Source organism: Pagrus major, chromosome 6 (genome assembly GCF_040436345.1).
Source record: "Pagrus major chromosome 6, Pma_NU_1.0".
Classification (NCBI taxonomy): Eukaryota; Metazoa; Chordata; class Actinopteri; order Spariformes; family Sparidae; genus Pagrus; species Pagrus major.
This window is the reverse complement of record NC_133220.1, coordinates 16,874,653-16,893,973: the sequence shown is the minus strand read 5'-3', so window position 1 is coordinate 16,893,973 and position 19,321 is coordinate 16,874,653. Positions and strand designations below refer to the sequence as shown.

Here is a 19,321-nt window from a genome sequence, read left to right as displayed (position 1 = left end):
AAGTATATGGTGAAAATGAAATGAGCTGACTATCTTTTTATTGGTTATAAAAAACAAAGGAAGCCCACCCACATCCATTAGACCCTCTTAGAATCTAAAATAAGTAAACTGCATACTTGCCTCACTTCAATCCCTGCCCCACCTGAACAATACTCTCGAAATGTAAGGCAAAATTTCACACCAAGCTATGAAACATCTTGTGTAGCTTTTTGTTTCAAACTCAACAAAAAGAGATCTCAAACAGCTTTTTATTACATTTTTCAATCAATAACAGTACAATTTAGTACAGTATCTATCTTGCATCCAGCTCACCGTGTAACACCAACAGACTGAAAAGAAATACAAAAAGTGAAAAGGTACATAAGGGTGCAGAGCTCTATAATATTAATGGAAAGAGAAAAGGGAATCCATCTCAGTTGAATTGCATTTTCACTTGTGGTCACACACGAATACATCACATTTATTGTACATCATCGCAGAAAAAAGAAAAGTGAAAATATGTCACAACTTTAACGAAAGTGCTTCTGTATACAGTGAAATGTTGTCATTCAGATGCTCTGATTTTCAATTTAAGACCGAGAAAAAAATGTACAAAAGTTTTAGTATGGGCAGTATGTGAGGACGTTTTTGTTCCGTTGAGTGTGAAGATTTGAAGGAGAGAAAAAGGACTTGTCAAGGATAGAATTCTCACAATGATTGTTATAATTCTTACAAAAAATTGGCATCAATAGAACTGGTAAGCATAATTTACACTAAGTATGCAATCAATATTAAGTCTTTCTCCATTCTTGCTCACTCTGGTGCATAGCATTACCAGTATTAGTACATGATGTATGCAGAGTTGGAGCCAAAAAAATTGGCTTCTATTAAGTTCAATCAATAGGTTACTCTCCTTTTCAGAAACAAACAAAAACAAAAACCAAAAAAATCTAGGATTTTGCACCATTGAAAGCAAGTCTACAGCATGCACATCTAAATTAACTCATGGCAGACAAAATTAAATGTCTTAACTTAAAACATCAGACCATTATTTTCAGACATTGATTTGTACATTTCATTCACAGAGTTGCAACTGCAGTCCCAAGCAAAGGAAGTGTCTATTTAGTCAGGTGAGGTGTTTCACTCAAAGTGGATACTAAGCACAATCCCCCATCCATATAATAAAATTCAGCCATGCCCCAATTATCTCAGCACCTACCTTGCTACCCCACCCCGTCCCACCCAAAGTCAAAGGCATGTACAAGAATTAAGGGGGTTAACTGTATAAGTTACTCGTAAAAGCTCCTTTTGTATTGGAATGAGCATTCATAACTTATAGCATGTGCTTGGTTAGTTAACATAGTATTAGTTGAGAGGCAAAGCTTCTTCATGTGCAAAAGGCTGTGATGAAACAAAAACAGCTAGTATATAAATACATCATGGACATTTTGAAAGCTGCTCGTGTAATATGATCCAAGCTTTTACTTGCATTACTTGCTGCATGTTTTCACTCATCTGTCTTATATGATTTAACTGGATTAGAAAGACAAGCTGTAATTCAAACGTATCTAAAACCACTAAAGAAATGACAAAAAAAAAGAAAGCCATCAAGAATAACAAAACATCAGAATAGAATTCTTAAAAAAAAAAAAAAAGTTAAATAATTTGTACAATTACACTCCAACATTTGCTTTCAAGACGCACACATTTGCATGGGATGATAGTGTTGTTTTCTCTTTCAAGGTAACATAAAATGGTCCAAGAAGGAATGCACAAGTTTCTGATTTGATACCACAGGAGATCCTTTCTTAACTAGGTGATAAACAATTGTGCTCTTCTTTGTGTAGGAAAGGCATTGGTTTCCCTTCGTTTTTGTGGTGTCCCAGTCAGTTTGAACAGTGTTGAAGAAGATGCTGTGAACATTCTGAAGTTGTAATGGTCTTCCAGTCAACTTTGGAGTTAAAAGAACATCTGGGAAACAAAGAAATTAAATTTAGAATTTAACTAATTTAACCTGATCTACTGTTCAGCTAATTTAACCTTCTGTCCAGTGTTAGTCTAAGACCGAATGGGCAAAGATCTAACAAAAAGCTAAAGCACCGACTGAATTAACAACGCAGGAGGCAGCATGTGTTCATTATAGGTACATCTACAACCAGCTGCAGAGCTAGCTTTAAAGTTTTGGGGCCTTTTGGAGAAGCCTGCCAAGTCTAAGACAACTAATTTGTCAGTGTATTGTATGAAAAAATATTAAACTCAAACAAATGTCAACGTTTTTTGTTTTTTTTAAACACAGGGACAAGAATGTTTTGTCGATCATGTAAATCATGATCCGTTCAAGCCAACAGGTGTCTCAATATGCAGCCCAGAAAAAAGTAAGAAACAGAGACAATTTATTGAACTCACACATCAACTTGAACGCCAGCCAGGCAAAAAATTAGGCTTCAACAAACATATGCAACTACAGGTTTAGGACTAGGACTTTACAAGGAATAGCCTTAGGTACAAATTTAAGAAAATGTGAAACAATAGAAATAAAACAACCTTCAGGCTTCAATTCCAGATCTTCAGAAAACTGTCCCAGGATCCTGTTGCAACTGCCATGCCATCATCGGTAACTCCCAGGCAGCTAACACGGTTGTCATGTCCAGCCAACACACCTAGAAAAGTACCATCGTAATTTAGTCAACAGGACTAAACATAAGACACCAAGCGATCCAGTACATTTTATCACTTTTCATGTAGGAAATAAAGCTGTTGAGAACAGGCTTCAGCTACTCACCAGCACGGTCAGCTTTTAGTGTGTCCCACACGTTACAGTTGAAGTCATCATATCCCGCCAGAAGAAGACGGCCACTCTTTGAGAATGCAACAGAGGTGATGCCACATATGATATTGTCATGAGAGTAGATCATTAATTCCTGATCGGCACGCAGATCGAACAGCCTGCAGGTGGCATCATCGGAGCCCGTGGCAAAGGCGTTGCCATTAGGGAAGAACTACAATTCACAAAAGAGAAGTCATTAATGCACAATGGAGGAGTAAACAAAAAAAAACCCAATTGTGTAATTTCAACTGAAAGGGAAAAAATGCAAAAATATAGTTTTGACTTACACAGATGGCATTGATGTCAGACTCGTGGCCGGTGAATGTCTGTCTGCACATGCCCTCTCGAACATCCCAGAGTTTAGCGGAGGCATCGCAAGCACCAGAGACAAATAACCGTGCATCAGGGGCCAATGACAGGCTCATGACATCACCTGTGTGTCCAGCAAATGTGGTTGTCTGCTGGCCAGTCTCAATGTCCCAAAGTGCACTATAAAATAAAAAGCCTGATTAAGACACTGTTGCAATTTGTCCAAGGTCTTTGCTTTTGTATAATAATGTTGACTCGACAACACCATATATAAACTTCTTAACTTACCAAGTGGTATCTCCAGAGCTTGTAACAATCTGGTTGTCATCAAGAAAACGACAACAGGACAGGTATCCTGATAATCAGAGAATCAATAGAGGAGTTAATGATAGGACGACCACGTATAACTAGCAGTAAAAAAAGAACAACAACAAAAAAAAAAAACACTAGCTGTGTATATTAAGCTCTAATTTGCACAAACTGGCATCATCAGAATCATACAAGACAATCATTCCTCTTGTCGGAAAATTTGTCGAATTTCTCGACAAGAGGAAAATTATTGATATATTTTTGAAGTATGTCTGACCAATGACCTCCTAATTAGTCTAAATGTTTTACATGTGACATACTGTACAGTATTGACCTCAGAATCTTCAGTACACCTTAGCATGACATTGTTTAAGCAGTATATTACTTGTAGTTGTCTGTAATTTCAGAGGATATGCCATATGGAGTTCGAGTTTAGTTTTGCAATCCATTTTAGTCAACATTTAAGTGATAACCTAAATCAATCTTTGGTAAGCCTTTCATTGTAATGCTTAGGATAATAAAAGATCATATACCTGTATGTCCAGCGAGCTCACGGCTCACGCGTACATTCCCCTCACGGGTTTTCAGGTTGTAAATAGAGCAGATGTTGTCTAAGCCACCGCAGGCCACATAATTTCCTGAAGGTGCATATGCGCAAGTCATGACCCAGGAAGATCGAAGTGGAATGGCATGAACCTACAAAACATAAGTGACAACACACACAAATACGTTAATTTTACTTAAAAGTAAAGATTCATTTTTGACCCCATTTCAGCACCACATAACTACGATTATAATCTTGATAATGCACAATATCCATAACCAGCATCATTAAGAGTCGGACATACATATTCTAACAAATGTAATGCTAGACATGTTTTTTTAACACCCACTGCACTTGTGCACACAGCTCACATTCAGAGCGACACCCAGTCCAGATCACAAAGTGAAGCACCCATAAACCAAGTAACAACATTGAGTGACGTGAGAACAAAGCACAGAATGTTCTGTTCAGACATTATTCAGCATCCTGTATAATCACGCCTGAATCACTTCCATTTTGATGGAAACCTAATCATGTCTATCAATCAATAAGTTGCTACTTAGTGGCAGCTCAACTTAACAACTTTCTATTTGTGAGCTCCTGTACGTATTAAGGTATCTCATGTACAATTTTGACCTCAATCTGGCCTGCAATCTTCTCAGTTGGCCTAGAGATACATTGGAGGAATGACCCTTTAATCTTTTAATTCCTAGCTGGATTTATCACCAGCTGTATCGCGCTCAATGTAATGTTTCTTCAGCGTCACCACAAATGCTTCCTCAATATGCTAGAACCTGACAGAGCATAATTCTCCGCTTTAAATTTTCTCCGTCTGTGGTGGCGAGGACCAAATTGTCTATTAGGCATGCAAACTGCTCACCACTTCCACCCATCCCACTAACTACACACCAGACACATCAGCCCCAAAGCAAAGGCCTCTCTCTCAGCTGATCCAGATTCCAGATGAATGCAGTATGAGCAGAGTTTGTTTCCTTTTTTCTCATAATTCTAATGTAACCTTATGAGTTCCTCAAGAATACATGTGTCACACCTTTGTATCTGCTTTTCCAAGTTTTAAAAATCAAGCAGCTATTACTTTATTTTCATGCAGATGGAAACACGGACACGCCCTTATCTGGTCTGCACATCTATCCTGCTGCTGTTATTACTTTGTTTTGCAATTAGATGACGGAGAATCAACCATAACTTTATTAATCCCTGTCAAAAAAGCATAACTTACCTTATTTGTGGTATAGCTGTCCCAAATAATGAGTTTGCCATCTTGAGAGGCACTGACCAAGAGCCTACACAGATGAGAACAGCAATATTAATACCACCACAAAAACAATTGGGAGTTGTCACACAAAATCTATTTTTATCTTGAATCATGAGCCAGAAACTGAGGGAAAGGGCTGCAGGAAAGAGGTTTCTGTCCAACTGCTAGAATAGACTTATTTTTTTGTTCAACATTTGAAGCAGGACCAGAATGAGGTAACAAACAAAACCTCAAAATGCTGGCACTTACCTGGAATCTGTTCCCCAATGCATGGCATAGATTTTAGCCAAATGACCCCGCAGCGTTCGTCTTGTCCGCATCTGGATTCGGCCAACGGGGTCAATATTAGCTGTGATCTGCAAAACATTGAGTACTCTTGTTAGCTTCAGATCAAATGCTTTTCAACCTCAGAATAAAATCATAATGTTAAATCTTACCTGTGATAGTGTGGCATCTGCGCATGCTTTCCTGGCATCCTGTAAAGAAGAGGCAACTCTTTAGGAGAATATTTCTCCATCTCACATCCATCTATCTATTTTAACTTGTAATTTTTTAAAGACAACTGATGGTATGGTGCGTAAAAGAAGTGTTAAAAAAAAAACAGTTTTATACTCACTCTGATCTGATTTTTGAGCTGCTCTGCCTCTTGGCGTAACTGGTCCAATTCACTCATTTTACTCTGCTTTGTCAATTACCTTACTCCAGCTACCGGGGCACTTGTTGATCTAAAAAAATAAATAAAAAAAGAATAGAGAGAAGCACTTTAATCATTCAAATCTTCCAAATTTGAATTCAAGGTCATATTTTTAACCATAAGCAAAGTTGGCCTGAACTCAGCTCAGACAGAACAAAATCTCTTTCCGCCGGCTCACTGTCCACTTAACTGACTAAATTGTTTACCTACAATATACGCAACGTACAGTTGATGGTTCAACCTTACTTCGCCACCTCAATGTCGCTAACATAATCCTGACACACAATTTGGATTGCCAGACAAATCCTGTTAAGGCATGACTTTCCAATGATCCGAAAAGCAGTCATTATCCTGTTGACCCCAATCCTTGGGCTACTCAGAATTTTAGTGATCAATAAGCCACTTATATTAATACAGAGCCTCCAGGCACACTCAAAATTCATCTAATAAAACAACATTTTATAACTCATGTCATGATCCAAATGGTACTTTTCAAATATAATAACCATATCACAGACTCCATCAAGTTTCAGTTAGCAAAATAGAGTGATTCACTAGTTCAAGTCATTCTGAGACAATTGTTTCAGGGATGCCAGAAAAAGGTCAGGAACTCCAACTGTATGACCTGTCCGACAAGTACAAGACCGACTTCATTTACATGAACTGTGATAACAGACTACTAGTTATCATGACAATTACTAGACGTTTAACACAACCGTAACCAACTCGAAAGGGAAATTTTGACTAAGATTAAGCAAAATAATCCAGTATTCTAATGTTGGTTAAAATGTTGATTTTATCTGTCAATGAAAATCCAACTGTTTGATGACACACGCCCAGTCCAAATCTTGAAAAAATTATTTTTTACAACATAACCGGAAACAACACGTGAGCGGCTTAATATACTCTCTAATTTAGACTAAAAAGAGCAGTTACGTTACATTAATTTAGCTCATGCTTTAATCCAAAGTGACTTAAAAGAGTTGCATTATTAGTTTGTGAAATAGTCACTGATCAATGTACTAACTTCAGTTATCTGGAAAAAGGGTACCATTGTGCTCAGATCGATCTGATCAATTATTCAAGTGTGTCAAACAGGAAGTACATTAGGAAACACATTTGTAATTATACTCTTAATGTGTAAGTGTGCATGTTTACAATGGCAGATTTTTGTGGTACTAAACAGACAGTCATTTCTGACCACAGTCTGAAAACTGGCTAGCAAACAAAAATTAAATGCACTCACAATTTCTACTGAATGCAACATCTGTTAGGATTTTCTACAAACTGTTACAGTAAAAGCGAATTTTTACAAAAATGACTTCTAAATGGCAACCTTTTAGAGATATTTTTCCTAATATACGAAGACGACAATCCAAAAGCCACAAGTATACAGTAACTCACTTACAAAACTATAATCTGTGCAAGCTAACTAACAACGAATTGCTCTGCTACACGTGTAACAGTAGAAAAAAATATATCATTAGCACACCGGATGAACTTTGACTAGATAAAACTAAAATCTAATTCAGATTTGGCACAATTCAGTCTGATCAACCTGACGTTGCCAGTCACCTTACCTGCTGTATTTCAGTCAGTAGGCCTAGACCACTGGAGGTTTTGAGACAAGACTGAAAATCTTCTCTACCTGACTATGTTCTTCTGTAGGGTCCTCTGATTGGTTGACCTTTTTAACACAGATTATCCTCTTACGCTCATTAATCCATAAATGAACGTGTCATGGAATAGAATTATTATGCCGTATCATCAGGTGACAGCAGAAAGCCATCCTCACCTTGAAAACCTTTTGAAAATCCAGGTGTTATTTCTAAACAATGTTCTTAACTTTTATCAAATTGATAAACTACTTTTTCTGCCTAAAATTAAATACAAGTTGAATCAGTTGTGCTTATTTGTATTTTCAGATAACAAAGTTTACTAATGCCCACAGTGGTATATAATAAATAGTATGTCTCCACATACAGTATAACTGATGTACTGATTGAATGATGTGGGTTTAAATGACTATGCACAGTTTTATAGGTATATATATATATATATTTGCAAAATAATGCTACTTAAATTGAACTCTGAAGTCATTATTTAGCTTTCAGTTCTGATTAAGACTTTTGAGTTCAAGTTGACAGGTTTCTGTCCCTGCTTAATAGTGAACTCCTTTAATAGTTATTAATTAGAAAAAAACTCTTTAGTGATACATTAAACTCAGAAAACCTTTTGTTTTTGGTAAAATAATTTAAAGATGCATTTCATTTTTTATTCTAGACTGCTTTTATATGAAACCCTCACACCACTACGGTAAATCAAAAAAGTGGGGCAGCCTGGAGTTAATTAATAGATCTGACTTTTAAATACTCCACACTAAGAAATGTTATTCCCCATTGACCTCTGTGGATGCTTATAGTTAAGGAGTTCCTCTCCCTCATCACTTCTCCTTTCCAAGCGCCTGATCAGGGTCAGCTGACTGCATGATAAACAATGAGCAGTGGCAAACACCCTAGAGTTGTAGCTCGCTGGCTGTTCTCGGGTCCCTTAAGGGCAGTCTGTGCCTGCTACTCTCAAAAGGTGTCTCCTACATTCCCAGTTATTAATTAAAAAGAGATGTATTTCTCTACAGACAAGTCAGCTGATCTGTGCTGTTAAATAATGATAATGCAATGTTTCACAGGTCTAAAGCTGGATCATAGAAAAAGCCATAACCAGCAATATCACTGAGCAACTCTATAATCCTAAAAGCTAAAATCCTCAGTCAATGAGTCTCTAATCCTATCCATGTCCACTAACATAAACAGCTGGCAAAGCCAGGCCAAGCATTAGAAATATGTTTTCACAATCATAAAAGGATGAGTTTAATCTTAATTCTTTTACACACAACATGCTTAGAGCAAGTGGCTGGATTTACATGCTGCCTCTGAAATCACAAGCCTAATACGGTCCCTCTCTTACAGTTGTCCAATGTGACCAGATACTGTACAATTAGTACCACCCTTCCTTTAATAAACTAGGATGATGGTTGCATTTTCAAGCATTGCATTCACAGTTGACATAGCTAATAGTAATGGAACCGAAATTAAGCAACTACGTGTCAGATATAGGACTACAAAGCAATAGAAAAAGCAGGCCTAACAAGTATATTTTCTATGTGATGTCTATGCACAGGTTTACCAGACTGTGTGTGCACTGTACTGATAGCTGGCTTAGTCTCTGTGTGCAGTACTGTGATTTGCCTACAACAGTAGACTAGTTTGCATTGTATTTGAATGGCTGCTGGATAGCTGTTTTACACGGTTACAAGGCTGGGCCACAGAGGCTCTAAACATATTTCAGGAGAAAATGTATTGCAAGTCAGCACCATAATAATGTGGCAAAATATCTGAATAGGTCTAATCGAATTTCTACATTTACTGAAAGCTGTACAGTGTGCTGATAATATGACTTGCACTGATGGAAATCTGAGAAGATGCAGCTAAACGCCATCTTGCAGACCGCTGTCCGCTAGTTAGCTTGCTAGCAGGCTTGTCAGTGTAGGCCTGCAGGCAGGGCAGAGCTAATACTCAAGACAGCAATGTACTCAGTCGCGTTATTAGTAACTTCACTTGTTATTTAACAGTAAGTAGAGTAAGCAAAGTCCATCATATAACATATGGACCGTTGAATTTCATGACAGACAAACCACATAGCTGGTAGCATCTAATGCGAAAAAAAACGTAGCCACAGCCACTTAAGGGTAGTCTCGGCAGCTCTTCCGCAATTACATGGAGTGCTATGTAGTTAGCTTTTAAGCCAGCATAGTGGGTAAACCTGGAAACTCGGTGGTTGCCAGGTCTCTATAAATCCCCTTACTTACATACTGACAATCTCGTTAAAGCAGACAGTACACAGTTGATTTGATTACAACGTCTCAGTAAATTTATTCGGCTGTCTGATCCCGGATCCTGTAAAAAAACTGCAAGGTCGGGCGGCGATGGCCTGTTTGACTTCAGTAGGCAAGAAATGCAACAACAGATGAGGGTGTTTTTTCATAAAGTGTGTCACCATCTATCATCCATCGCTGCATAAATCATAAATCAAGCTGGCGATAAATAGCTAACATTAGAAAATCAAGTTAAAGGCGTTGCACCGGCGCGGCCGTTTCGTTGCAGGAAGGCAGCAATGTGCTAGCTTGTTAGTTCAGCTTGTAAAAAAAAAAAAAAAAAAAAAAAAAATTGGGTGTTAACGCGGCTACAGTAACACATTGATAACGTGTGGCTATTTTATATATGGTTGCGTGTGTGTATGTGTGTGCAATTTTCAACTCGGCTAGTGGTGCTGGCTGCCCTGCTATCGCCAATAACCAATATTTGCTGTTAATTTGTTTACGGGACGTTTATTGTTCCAGCCCAACCCAGTGTGTCATCATCAACTGATAGCAACATCTTTAAATGCAACATTTCCAGTACAAAGCAAGCCAATACTAACTATTAAGCGTAATCACCACAGCTGCCTTCAACACCATTTGGATATTAACGACCCAGCTCTTTTATAAGTACTGTGTTTTAGGCCAGGAGGCACCTCCGCTGGGCCATCACGGACATCAAGCCCCACTGGCCAACATCAACGTTACTTCAACGCCAGCCAGAGGCTTTCGCTAACATTAACAGTGGTTAACCTACCGTATCTCAATTGACTGGCTGCATAAGCCAGCTGCATGGAGATAAGTTTTTAGCAATTTGCTTATCAGCCGCGAATAGTGTGAGCCAGGATCCGCCGCTGCAGACACTCCTGTATCTCCGCTTCATGTGTCTGCTGATGATAAAATAGCCAACTTAACGTTAGCTAACCGCAGCTAACTAAATGGCTAGGAAGCTAGCTATCGCTACCCCACCCCCGGACAGTTCAATTCCGCCACAAATCATCGGCTAATGGCATTAACAGTCACTGTGAAAGATATGGAAGTAGCATGGTCGTCGTTTTATGTCACCTTACCTGATTCAATTTGCGTTTGTTTTTGCGTTTTGGCATTGACTGGAAAACAAGACGGCGTATACCTCCGATCCACGCATCAACGAACACCTCAACGCTAGCTTACTAACTAGCTAGCCAGCTAGCGTTAGTTTTCCGAGGAGCAGCCCTTCCCGAACGCAGGCTACGGCTAGGGAGCTTGACAACCTCAGTCAACCAACCGGAGAGGGGAGGGGAGGAAGGGGGGGGGGGGATCACACCCACTAGCCTTGCACTAAAGACACTGCCCAGGCAGACAAAAAGGCTAATCTGTAAAGTCACTATACCTCATTCAACAAGACAGCCTACTGTCTCCCCTTTGCCAAGCTTAACATCTGCCCTTTCCGTAGCAACACTCTCGTCCGGCCATCGAACGATGAGATGGGCGCGGTAACCCTGCAGTCAGCGCTGGGAAACCCCACGCTGCAGCAGCCACGGTTAGAGAAGCTTCGCCTGGTGTTTTATCTGAGCGCAGCCGGAGATGTTAGCGCGACCGTCCGCCGTGGACCGCATCCATCACCCCTCTTTAGCTACGTGTACGGTGACCCACAGTGGACCGAACAGCCAAGAGAACACGGTGTTCGTTTGTTTTTGTAGTCGGGCCCCAACTTGGCTCCTCAAAGTAGGAAGTGGTGTTCAGCAGGGCTCTCTGCTGCTAGCTAATAATAGCAGTGTCAACAACACAATCTGGCCTCAGCTAATTAGGAAAGATTGTGTACTGATGTCAGTGTGTTTATGGCGGTTTAACTGTGTTTCTCAGGTAAGTAGGTAGATTTGAAATACAGTCAGCTCTCTTGCAGGGGTGTTTCCCTTGAACTCCTCACCTCAGCACCACTGGGCTTCTTGAGGTGCAATTCAGTGAGCACAGTTACAGCTCTCATGAAGTGTTTTTTTATCATGTCTTACATCCATATTGCAACCAAAGGCCAGTGTCAGGCCCAACAATGGCAATAAAGCAGTTTTGGAGGTATGATATGTTAGAGTTTGTAAAACAAGACGACAAACAACAACAACAAAAGTCATGACTCTGCACTCGGGGACGTATACTAAGCAAGTCAAGCCTCTTCCAGTTTTCCCCTTATTGCAGAAAAAACTTTGCATGGTAGTGAACCGAATACTTTTTTAATCCTGTCTGAATTGTGCCATGAAGTACACGTACGATGTTTGTCAATTTAAAAGATAGTTTTTCTTCTTGAGAAAGTCGCAGTTCGTCATAAAACTAATAAAATATAAGACGCAATTATAAAGACGACACAGCGAACAGTCGAGCTAGTGACGTCGTCTCGTTGAACGGTCACCAAAGCCCGTAAATCAAACCGTGTAGAGCGGGTCCTGTGTATTGGCTTGCTTGCAGAGCTAACAAACTACCCTTTCACATTACTGCAGTTGTCAGTATGGTCAGTTTTATTGTGATTTTCATCTTTTTTAGTACCTTTTCGGTGACGAACTAGTTGATATTTTACTTTAATTACGTCAAACTGTGACTTTCTTGACATGGAAAAATCTTCTTTTAAATCCACAAACATATGTGTAGTTCATGGCACAATTCAAACGGGATGAGAAACATTTTTGTCTCTCTCCATTCACTACCACACAACGTTTTTTCTGGTCCACCGCAAGGGGAGGTGACTTACGCTCTCTATCAACGCTTTCTGTATGACGCTCCCATGGATGGTGTGTTGGTAGGGACTAGGCCTCATGCGTTACTGTACAGAGAAACAGCTTACAACTTTATTCACTGATTTGGGTAAAACTGGGTCATGTTTTATGGAGAAAATATGTTCTGGTTTTCCCTCTGCTGTCCTCGGGCCTATAACACCAGCCCAAATACACCCCATTCTTTATCATCGAGATCCATGCATTATTCCCTGAGAAATTAACGGAAATGTCAAAAACACCCTATCTTGCACTGTGAAAGAAAGTGTGAAAACATTTCTGGATCATCCCTTTATCCAAATCCGTAACTATGGGGTTTATTCTGGGCCGAATACCATCCTCCATCCAAGTTTTATTGAAATCTGGAAATAGTTTCTGTTTAATCCTGCAAACAAACCAACCAACCGACAAACAAACAAACAGACACAGATGAAAACAACCTCCTTGCTCCTTGTACAGTATTTAAGTCCCTCACAGGAAGGAGTGTCTCTAACTTTAATATGTTTTGCTCTTCGTTGCAGTACAAAGTGCAAACAGTAAAAATGAACACAATAGCACAGTCCACAACATACCAAACACTGATATATTTGTTTTTTACATTTTAATTTCTGTTGAGTCAATGACATGCAAGAGTTAACTAAGCTTTTGGAGCGAGGTCACACCTCTATTCACCTGCCAAGTCTACTTCCTTTATACCTGGTTAGCCAATCCTCTACTATTTGTTTTAGTTTTCTCAATCCACCCACCTTTCCCTTCCATTATCCTTTCACCTTCCACCTAATTCTCATCATTTCATATCTCTCCCTTCTCTTTGTTCCTTACAAAATGTCTGGAGCTCAAGGTAGGTTGGATAACACAGTGACAGACCGGATATTTACCAAAAGTTAATGGGTTCTGTTCTGGGCTGGGACCCATCCTCCATCCAAGTTTAGTGGAAATCTGTTCATTTGTTTCTCTGTAATCCTGCTCACAAACCAACCAACCAACAAACGGACACAGGTTTATACATAACCGTCTTGGCGGAGGTAACAAAGACTAGCTGGGATGTTATTATAACAGTCTGGTGCCTTGAATCACTCAGCAGTGAAACGAATGGCAATACGGTCATCATCGTGGATCATCTGTAATCAAATTAAATGGTTGCCAGGATGCAGAAGCAGGAAGAAAACAGTATTTCTGGGTTGATTTTCCTGTTATAGTATGCAAATAACAAACAACAAAGTTATGTAAAATGGCAGGGAGAATATCTTGGTGTGTAATTTTTGACCCCTTTTGAGTAAACTATTTAACAAGCAGTACAATTAATGTAATGTGGTAATTTTAGCCCGTTTAACTGACCAGCATTTTAATTTATTTGTTTATTCTTATAACATGATTGATCCAAACTAAAGTATATCTAAATAATCTAAATTAATTTATCTGTAGTTCAGTGAAAATGCTCATCGTGAGTTTACAAGGATAGAATAAAGGATAGAACAATATACATTTCAACTATAATGTTTTACTTAATAACGTGTTGGCAGTTACTGACCTTGATAAAGTCTGCGTTACAGTCTCCCTTTCTGGTCCACTTGATATCTTCACTCAAACTCCATACACAGAGGATCATTGGAGGCATGCGGCATTCAGAGATTCATAGCTCTTCCCTCTGACTAGCAAATGTGAAATTCTTAATGTTCCCATTGCAATGTTGGAAATAACTTCTTGTAGTTAAGTGCCTCCTTATTTGGTTGCCCGCTTCCCGAGAGTCACCGGGGGCTGCATAAACACCTGCTAATGGCTAACAGCAAGATAATTGCAGTTCCCATAAGTGGACCATGTGATGATGAGGTCAGAAAATGCATCTGATAGTTTACATATTTATCCTGTCTTTAGCCCTTTGGGCCTCAGTTACTTTGATATTAAAATCACATTTTAGCTAATTACGACTTTACCAAAGAAGTTATTTTCTGATATAATGCTGTTTACCATTTGTTGGTTGAGATAAGTATCTAAATATTCCTCATGGGTGATTAGCAAGTCCATCCTTAAAGTGCCATAAAAGGTCTTGAAGCATGCTCATCCAAGCTCTGGGGATAGAGCATCGCAAATGTAGTAATGATGAGACGGAGACATCCTCTCATTCTACACTGAGTGTTGTCGCAGTGCTTGTCCTCAGACGTGTTTGGACTACCAGAGAAAATGGTGAGAACTTTATGACAAACTTTGACTAACGTCAAAATATAAAATTATTCATTCTAACATATGTTATTAACATCGTTCAGTTCAACATGAAGAAATTCCTTAAGCTTGATCTAAATTCAAACTGTTAAAATCACATAAAGCAGCTCACTAAACAACTCCCTTTTTTGTTCCAGGCCAGCAAGTTAACACAAGAACAGATCACAGAGTACAAAGGAGTTTTTGAGATGTTCGATGAAGAGGGGAATGGAGATGTGAAGACACAGGAGCTGGAGAGACTGATGAGTTTAATGGGAATCAACCCTACAAAGAGAGAGCTCTGCCAGATGGCCAAAGATGTGGACAAAAATGGTGAATATTAGCCGTGTATCTTTTTGAAGTGTGTAATCTTAATTTTTTTGGTTGCACAATGACAGAAAGATGTTGATTCAAGTCTATTTTTGGTCATAGTGGAAGTGGTGTTTTTGGCAGTTGTTATATCATAAGCTGGTATTATATTAAATGCCTTTTAGCAATGCCTTGCTATTCTGAACTGCATTTGGAGGTGAGGATGAAAGTAGAAGCTTTATCTGGTTTAAGTACCAAAAAAGTAATTCAAGTGCTAAATTAGGTTCTGTAATGATAGCCTGGCTATTCACATTAGCTAAAGTGTGCCATTAAGTACTGGAGAATCTATAAAATAGATGCTTGCCACTTGTTCTGATAGTGTGAAGATAAATTAATCTTAAAACAAACTTGGAATTACCCCTTTGCATCGATCCAGTCTGATCCAACTGGTGAGCTTGTGTGTCCTGCATGTCTGTATGTTAAAGCGCTGCGTGCATGGTGCTACGTCAGGCCAGTTGACCTTTAGTAACCTCAGCCAGCCTGGTCTCATTCCTACCTCGTCAAATTATCGATGCGCCTTGACTCCGCTGCCACGACAGCTAAAAAAAAAGATGCCGTAACAGCTGTTCAGTATCCGATATTGTGAAAGATATCGCAAATGACTGCAAATATTGCAATATTCAATAATATCTATTATTGGCCCAAGCCTAACACATAGTGTGTCCACAGAAACACAAGCATGCACATGATTCACATGCACTTTGCTCCAACACGAGATTAAAACCTTTTCTTAGGAAAAAAAACCCCCAAGAATAAAACATTACTTGTGATATTATTAGTCCAACAATTACCTTGTTATATTACAAAGAGAAGAGGGAAAGATGTTGTGAGTCCAGGAATGACTGTTGTCATTGTATCCCATATGCCATTCCCTCTTTTGTCCAGACATGACAGAGATGATGCAGCTTCTTCTACACCAACCTCCAACCATTTATTTAAGTTGAAACAAATTACTTTTCCAACTTTTTTGTGCAAGTGCACGTTGAATGCCATTAGGCTGAATTCCCAGTAAACATGTCGTCTGACTTAGGGGTACATCCATGTTCAGGATCTTTGTAAGTATATATCTCTGACCCCATCCTGCAGGGCTTTAACAAGAGTGCCTACTTCTTCATAACCATGCCAGCAGGCCTGAGAGGGATTGATCCCCCCTAGAAGGGGCAATGTATGCTCTGTTCTGTATTTTCATTTGTATTACTCTTAATCTTACACATTTGGACGGGGATAGTTAATGCCCCCAAACTGTAACCCATCATGTGGGATGCGTGAGATACACAGGCACTGCTCCTAACTTTTCTGTGTTTGAATATTAAGGTTGTCATGCAGATGTTCATCTTTATGGATGCCCTCTGATATCCACTCATGTAATGCACCAAAGAAGTGACGCTCTTCATCAGACATCATTTTGAGAGGGCAACTTCTTCCCAAAATGCATTATATAAAACAAGCATGGCATTATCTAATATTGCAGTATTCTGTTTTTAGTGCAGCTTACTACATGAATCACTAGGTGTCAGTGTTTCACTGTGTGTGATTTGCGTATACTATAAAAAGACTGTTGGTGCACCTACACAAACAATCACTTCGAGAGATGATTTGAATCATATTGGAATCAAAGCGAACATCCTGCAATTGGTGGACAGTTGGAGAAGGTTTGCTTAATTAAGATGTTATTAATGTCTATTTTTCCAAATTAAAATTCATACTCTTTTTAAACAGTCTAATACAAACAATTAGTCTCCTTACAGTAATAGGTTCCCTGTTATTTCTGTGATAACTGATCATGGAGAAAAGTCATAAAAGAACATAAATCATGTGACTTGAGCAGGAGCTTCATTATGTGCCCAGCAACACATTGAAATACTGCACCATGATATTCTTCCTTCTGCCAACTTAAGGTGAACATCTTTGAAGTTGAATTTTATATTTTAAGAAGAGCTTTTATCAAATCTTAGCTTATATCTGTTATGCTGTAGTGTAATTTCCTTTTCTGTTTCCTATTTTCCTTTCTCTTCTCTCTTTTTACTTCCCCTTTTTCTCTGAACTGACACAGAACAACTAATTTCTCTAGTCTGTAATTCTATTTCACCATTTTCATGTCAAAGCTGTGTTCACATGTATTGCTTAATGATAAATTATGCAGACTCAGTTCTAGCTGCAAACCCCCACACTACATCACGGAGTCTCACCCATGTACACATTAATGTTTTTATCTAAATACAAGAATGTAGATACTTTAGGTTGAAATGTTTTGGTTCTTATATAAATGTAAGAAAATAGAAGATATTTTTTAATGCTAAAAATATCACTAAACAATTTTTCTTTTCTAAAAGCAACCCTTTTTTCAGGAGAATTGTGGAGATAAATACTGCATGTTTTTCCAGAAATACAGTAAGTTGGGAAGCAGATAATGGTAGTGAAGGCTGTGGTGGTGTTATTCTAGATTATATTTAATGTGACTGCACAAAAATCTCTAATGCGCTGTTTTTCTCTGCACTGAATGTGTAAATAGATCTGTCTATGTGTAGAAAAACAACAACAAGAAAAGTAACTAACTAGCAACTAACCATGTTGCACACAAATAATGACGTTTGGTTTAAACTATTTGTTTTGTGACATTTCAGGTAAAGGGGTATTTAACTGTGACAGCTTCCTGGGTCTGATGGCACTGTACCATGAAAGAACCAAGAACCAGGATGCAGAACTGAGAGCTGCTTTTAAAGTATTTGACAAAGAGGCCAAGGGTTATATTGACTGGAACACACTCAAGTAAGAATAACATGAGTGATAAGAGCATAAAAGGCTTACATTTCCAAAGTAAATACTTCATCACCTCTTAATTTGATGTAGTGCATGATTACAGTGTCAGCTAGTGACAAGTTAACCTATTTTGATACAAAGTTAAAATCCAGATAAAACAAATGAAATAAAAAAAAACTTGTTTGCCATCATGTTCAGTGTTTTGTTTATGCTTCATATTAATTTCCAGGTATGTACTGATGAATGCAGGGGAACCACTCAATGAGCTTGAGGCTGAGCAGATGATGAAGGAGGCAGATAAAGATGGAGACGGAACCATTGATTACGAAGGTACGGATGCATTGTATGTATTCCTGACCTGATTTACAGTTCATAATCGCTCTTAAAATTACTTTTATTAGGTGAAAAAATATATATTTAATGTTGGTGCAAGGTAGCTATCACAGTTGACATTTTGACAGTATTGTAATGCTATTCTGTTTTTTGAAATTTTAGATTCTGCCCCTTGATCTTGATATGTTCAATATTAGGTGAAAAAGTATTAGTATCGATCAAAGGTAAATGTATAGTTAATTTAAACAATAAAATGCTTTATAAACAATTTATTAAGCAATTGTTTATTGTAAAGTTGCAACTGGTGTTTACAATACTCTGTAAATGGTTAATAAATACTTTGTAGTTCACCTACAAAAATTATTTGGATTATAATTATAAAGTTTCAACTGGTGTTTATAAACCTAATAAGTGCCGAATAAACGGTTTATAAAGCATTGCATTGTTTGTTAACAGTCAAATTAGGGAGATTTCTTCATTTCACACTTATTTTATAAAAATTGTTGAAAAAAGCTCAATATCATAAGTATAAAAGGCTGAAAAAAGAAAAGTCATAGCATACATGTCCTTAAAGAGCTGAACATAGTGATATTTGAATGGTTTATGTAGCTGAAAGTAAAAGACTATTAACTTAGGTTTAATTAAATATAAATTTGCCATTTATTAGTGATGTTTATCAGAAAGAGATACCTAAGTTGCTTTCTTGTTTGCGAATGTTTCAGACTGACTCCAGAACTCTTTAACCTGCCAAGTATTGTTTTTGTGAAACAGATTGCATAAATGGTAATAAATAAATTATATTGTATAAGATTATGCTAATTACTGCCGATTTGAACTCTTTCAGAATTTGTGGCCATGATGACTGGAAACTTGTTCAAAATGAGCTGAAGACCTTTTGGATTTTCTGTCTCGAACATGTGCGACAATTACACTCAATAATATTCATCTTTTAGTTTTCAACATGTTTCTTGTTCAAATGAAAATGCTTGCAATCACATATCACTTGTAAAATAACCTGTAAAAATCCTTCACATTAAAGTATAAAAACATCTTTAAGCGTGATTTGTC

At 38.2% G+C, this 19,321-nt stretch overlaps 2 protein-coding genes across 4 annotated transcripts; one reads left to right on the top strand and one right to left on the bottom strand.

The window, feature by feature from the left end:
* Positions 1 to 230: 230 nt before the first annotated feature.
* On the bottom strand, positions 231 to 11,542 carry gnb1b (guanine nucleotide binding protein (G protein), beta polypeptide 1b). 3 transcript variants are annotated; one of them, XM_073468013.1, is made up of 11 exons: positions 10,922 to 11,542; positions 5,861 to 5,969; positions 5,682 to 5,720; positions 5,494 to 5,600; positions 5,209 to 5,272; positions 3,958 to 4,120; positions 3,404 to 3,470; positions 3,094 to 3,295; positions 2,762 to 2,978; positions 2,524 to 2,639; positions 231 to 1,950 (listed from the first exon to the last, which is right to left on the bottom strand). In XM_073468013.1, exons 2-10 carry the CDS (start codon positions 5,915 to 5,917, stop codon positions 2,533 to 2,535), a joined length of 1,023 nt encoding a protein of 340 aa, XP_073324114.1. In that variant the 5' UTR covers positions 5,918 to 5,969; positions 10,922 to 11,542; the 3' UTR covers positions 231 to 1,950; positions 2,524 to 2,532. The 3 variants fall into 3 exon arrangements, with proteins under 3 accessions (XP_073324114.1, XP_073324115.1, XP_073324116.1); XM_073468014.1 differs by having other exon boundaries at positions 11,224 to 11,474; XM_073468015.1 differs by lacking the exon at positions 10,922 to 11,542 and adding an exon at positions 10,609 to 10,757.
* A 73-nt stretch (positions 11,543 to 11,615) lies between these two features.
* On the top strand, positions 11,616 to 19,303 carry LOC140997924 (calglandulin-like). The gene is made up of 5 exons (XM_073468016.1): positions 11,616 to 11,696; positions 14,950 to 15,124; positions 17,785 to 17,929; positions 18,150 to 18,250; positions 19,098 to 19,303. The coding sequence occupies exons 1-5, from the start codon at positions 11,658 to 11,660 to the stop codon at positions 19,139 to 19,141; spliced, it is 504 nt and encodes a 167-aa protein (XP_073324117.1). The 5' UTR covers positions 11,616 to 11,657; the 3' UTR covers positions 19,142 to 19,303.
* The last annotated feature ends 18 nt before the right edge of the window (positions 19,304 to 19,321 follow it).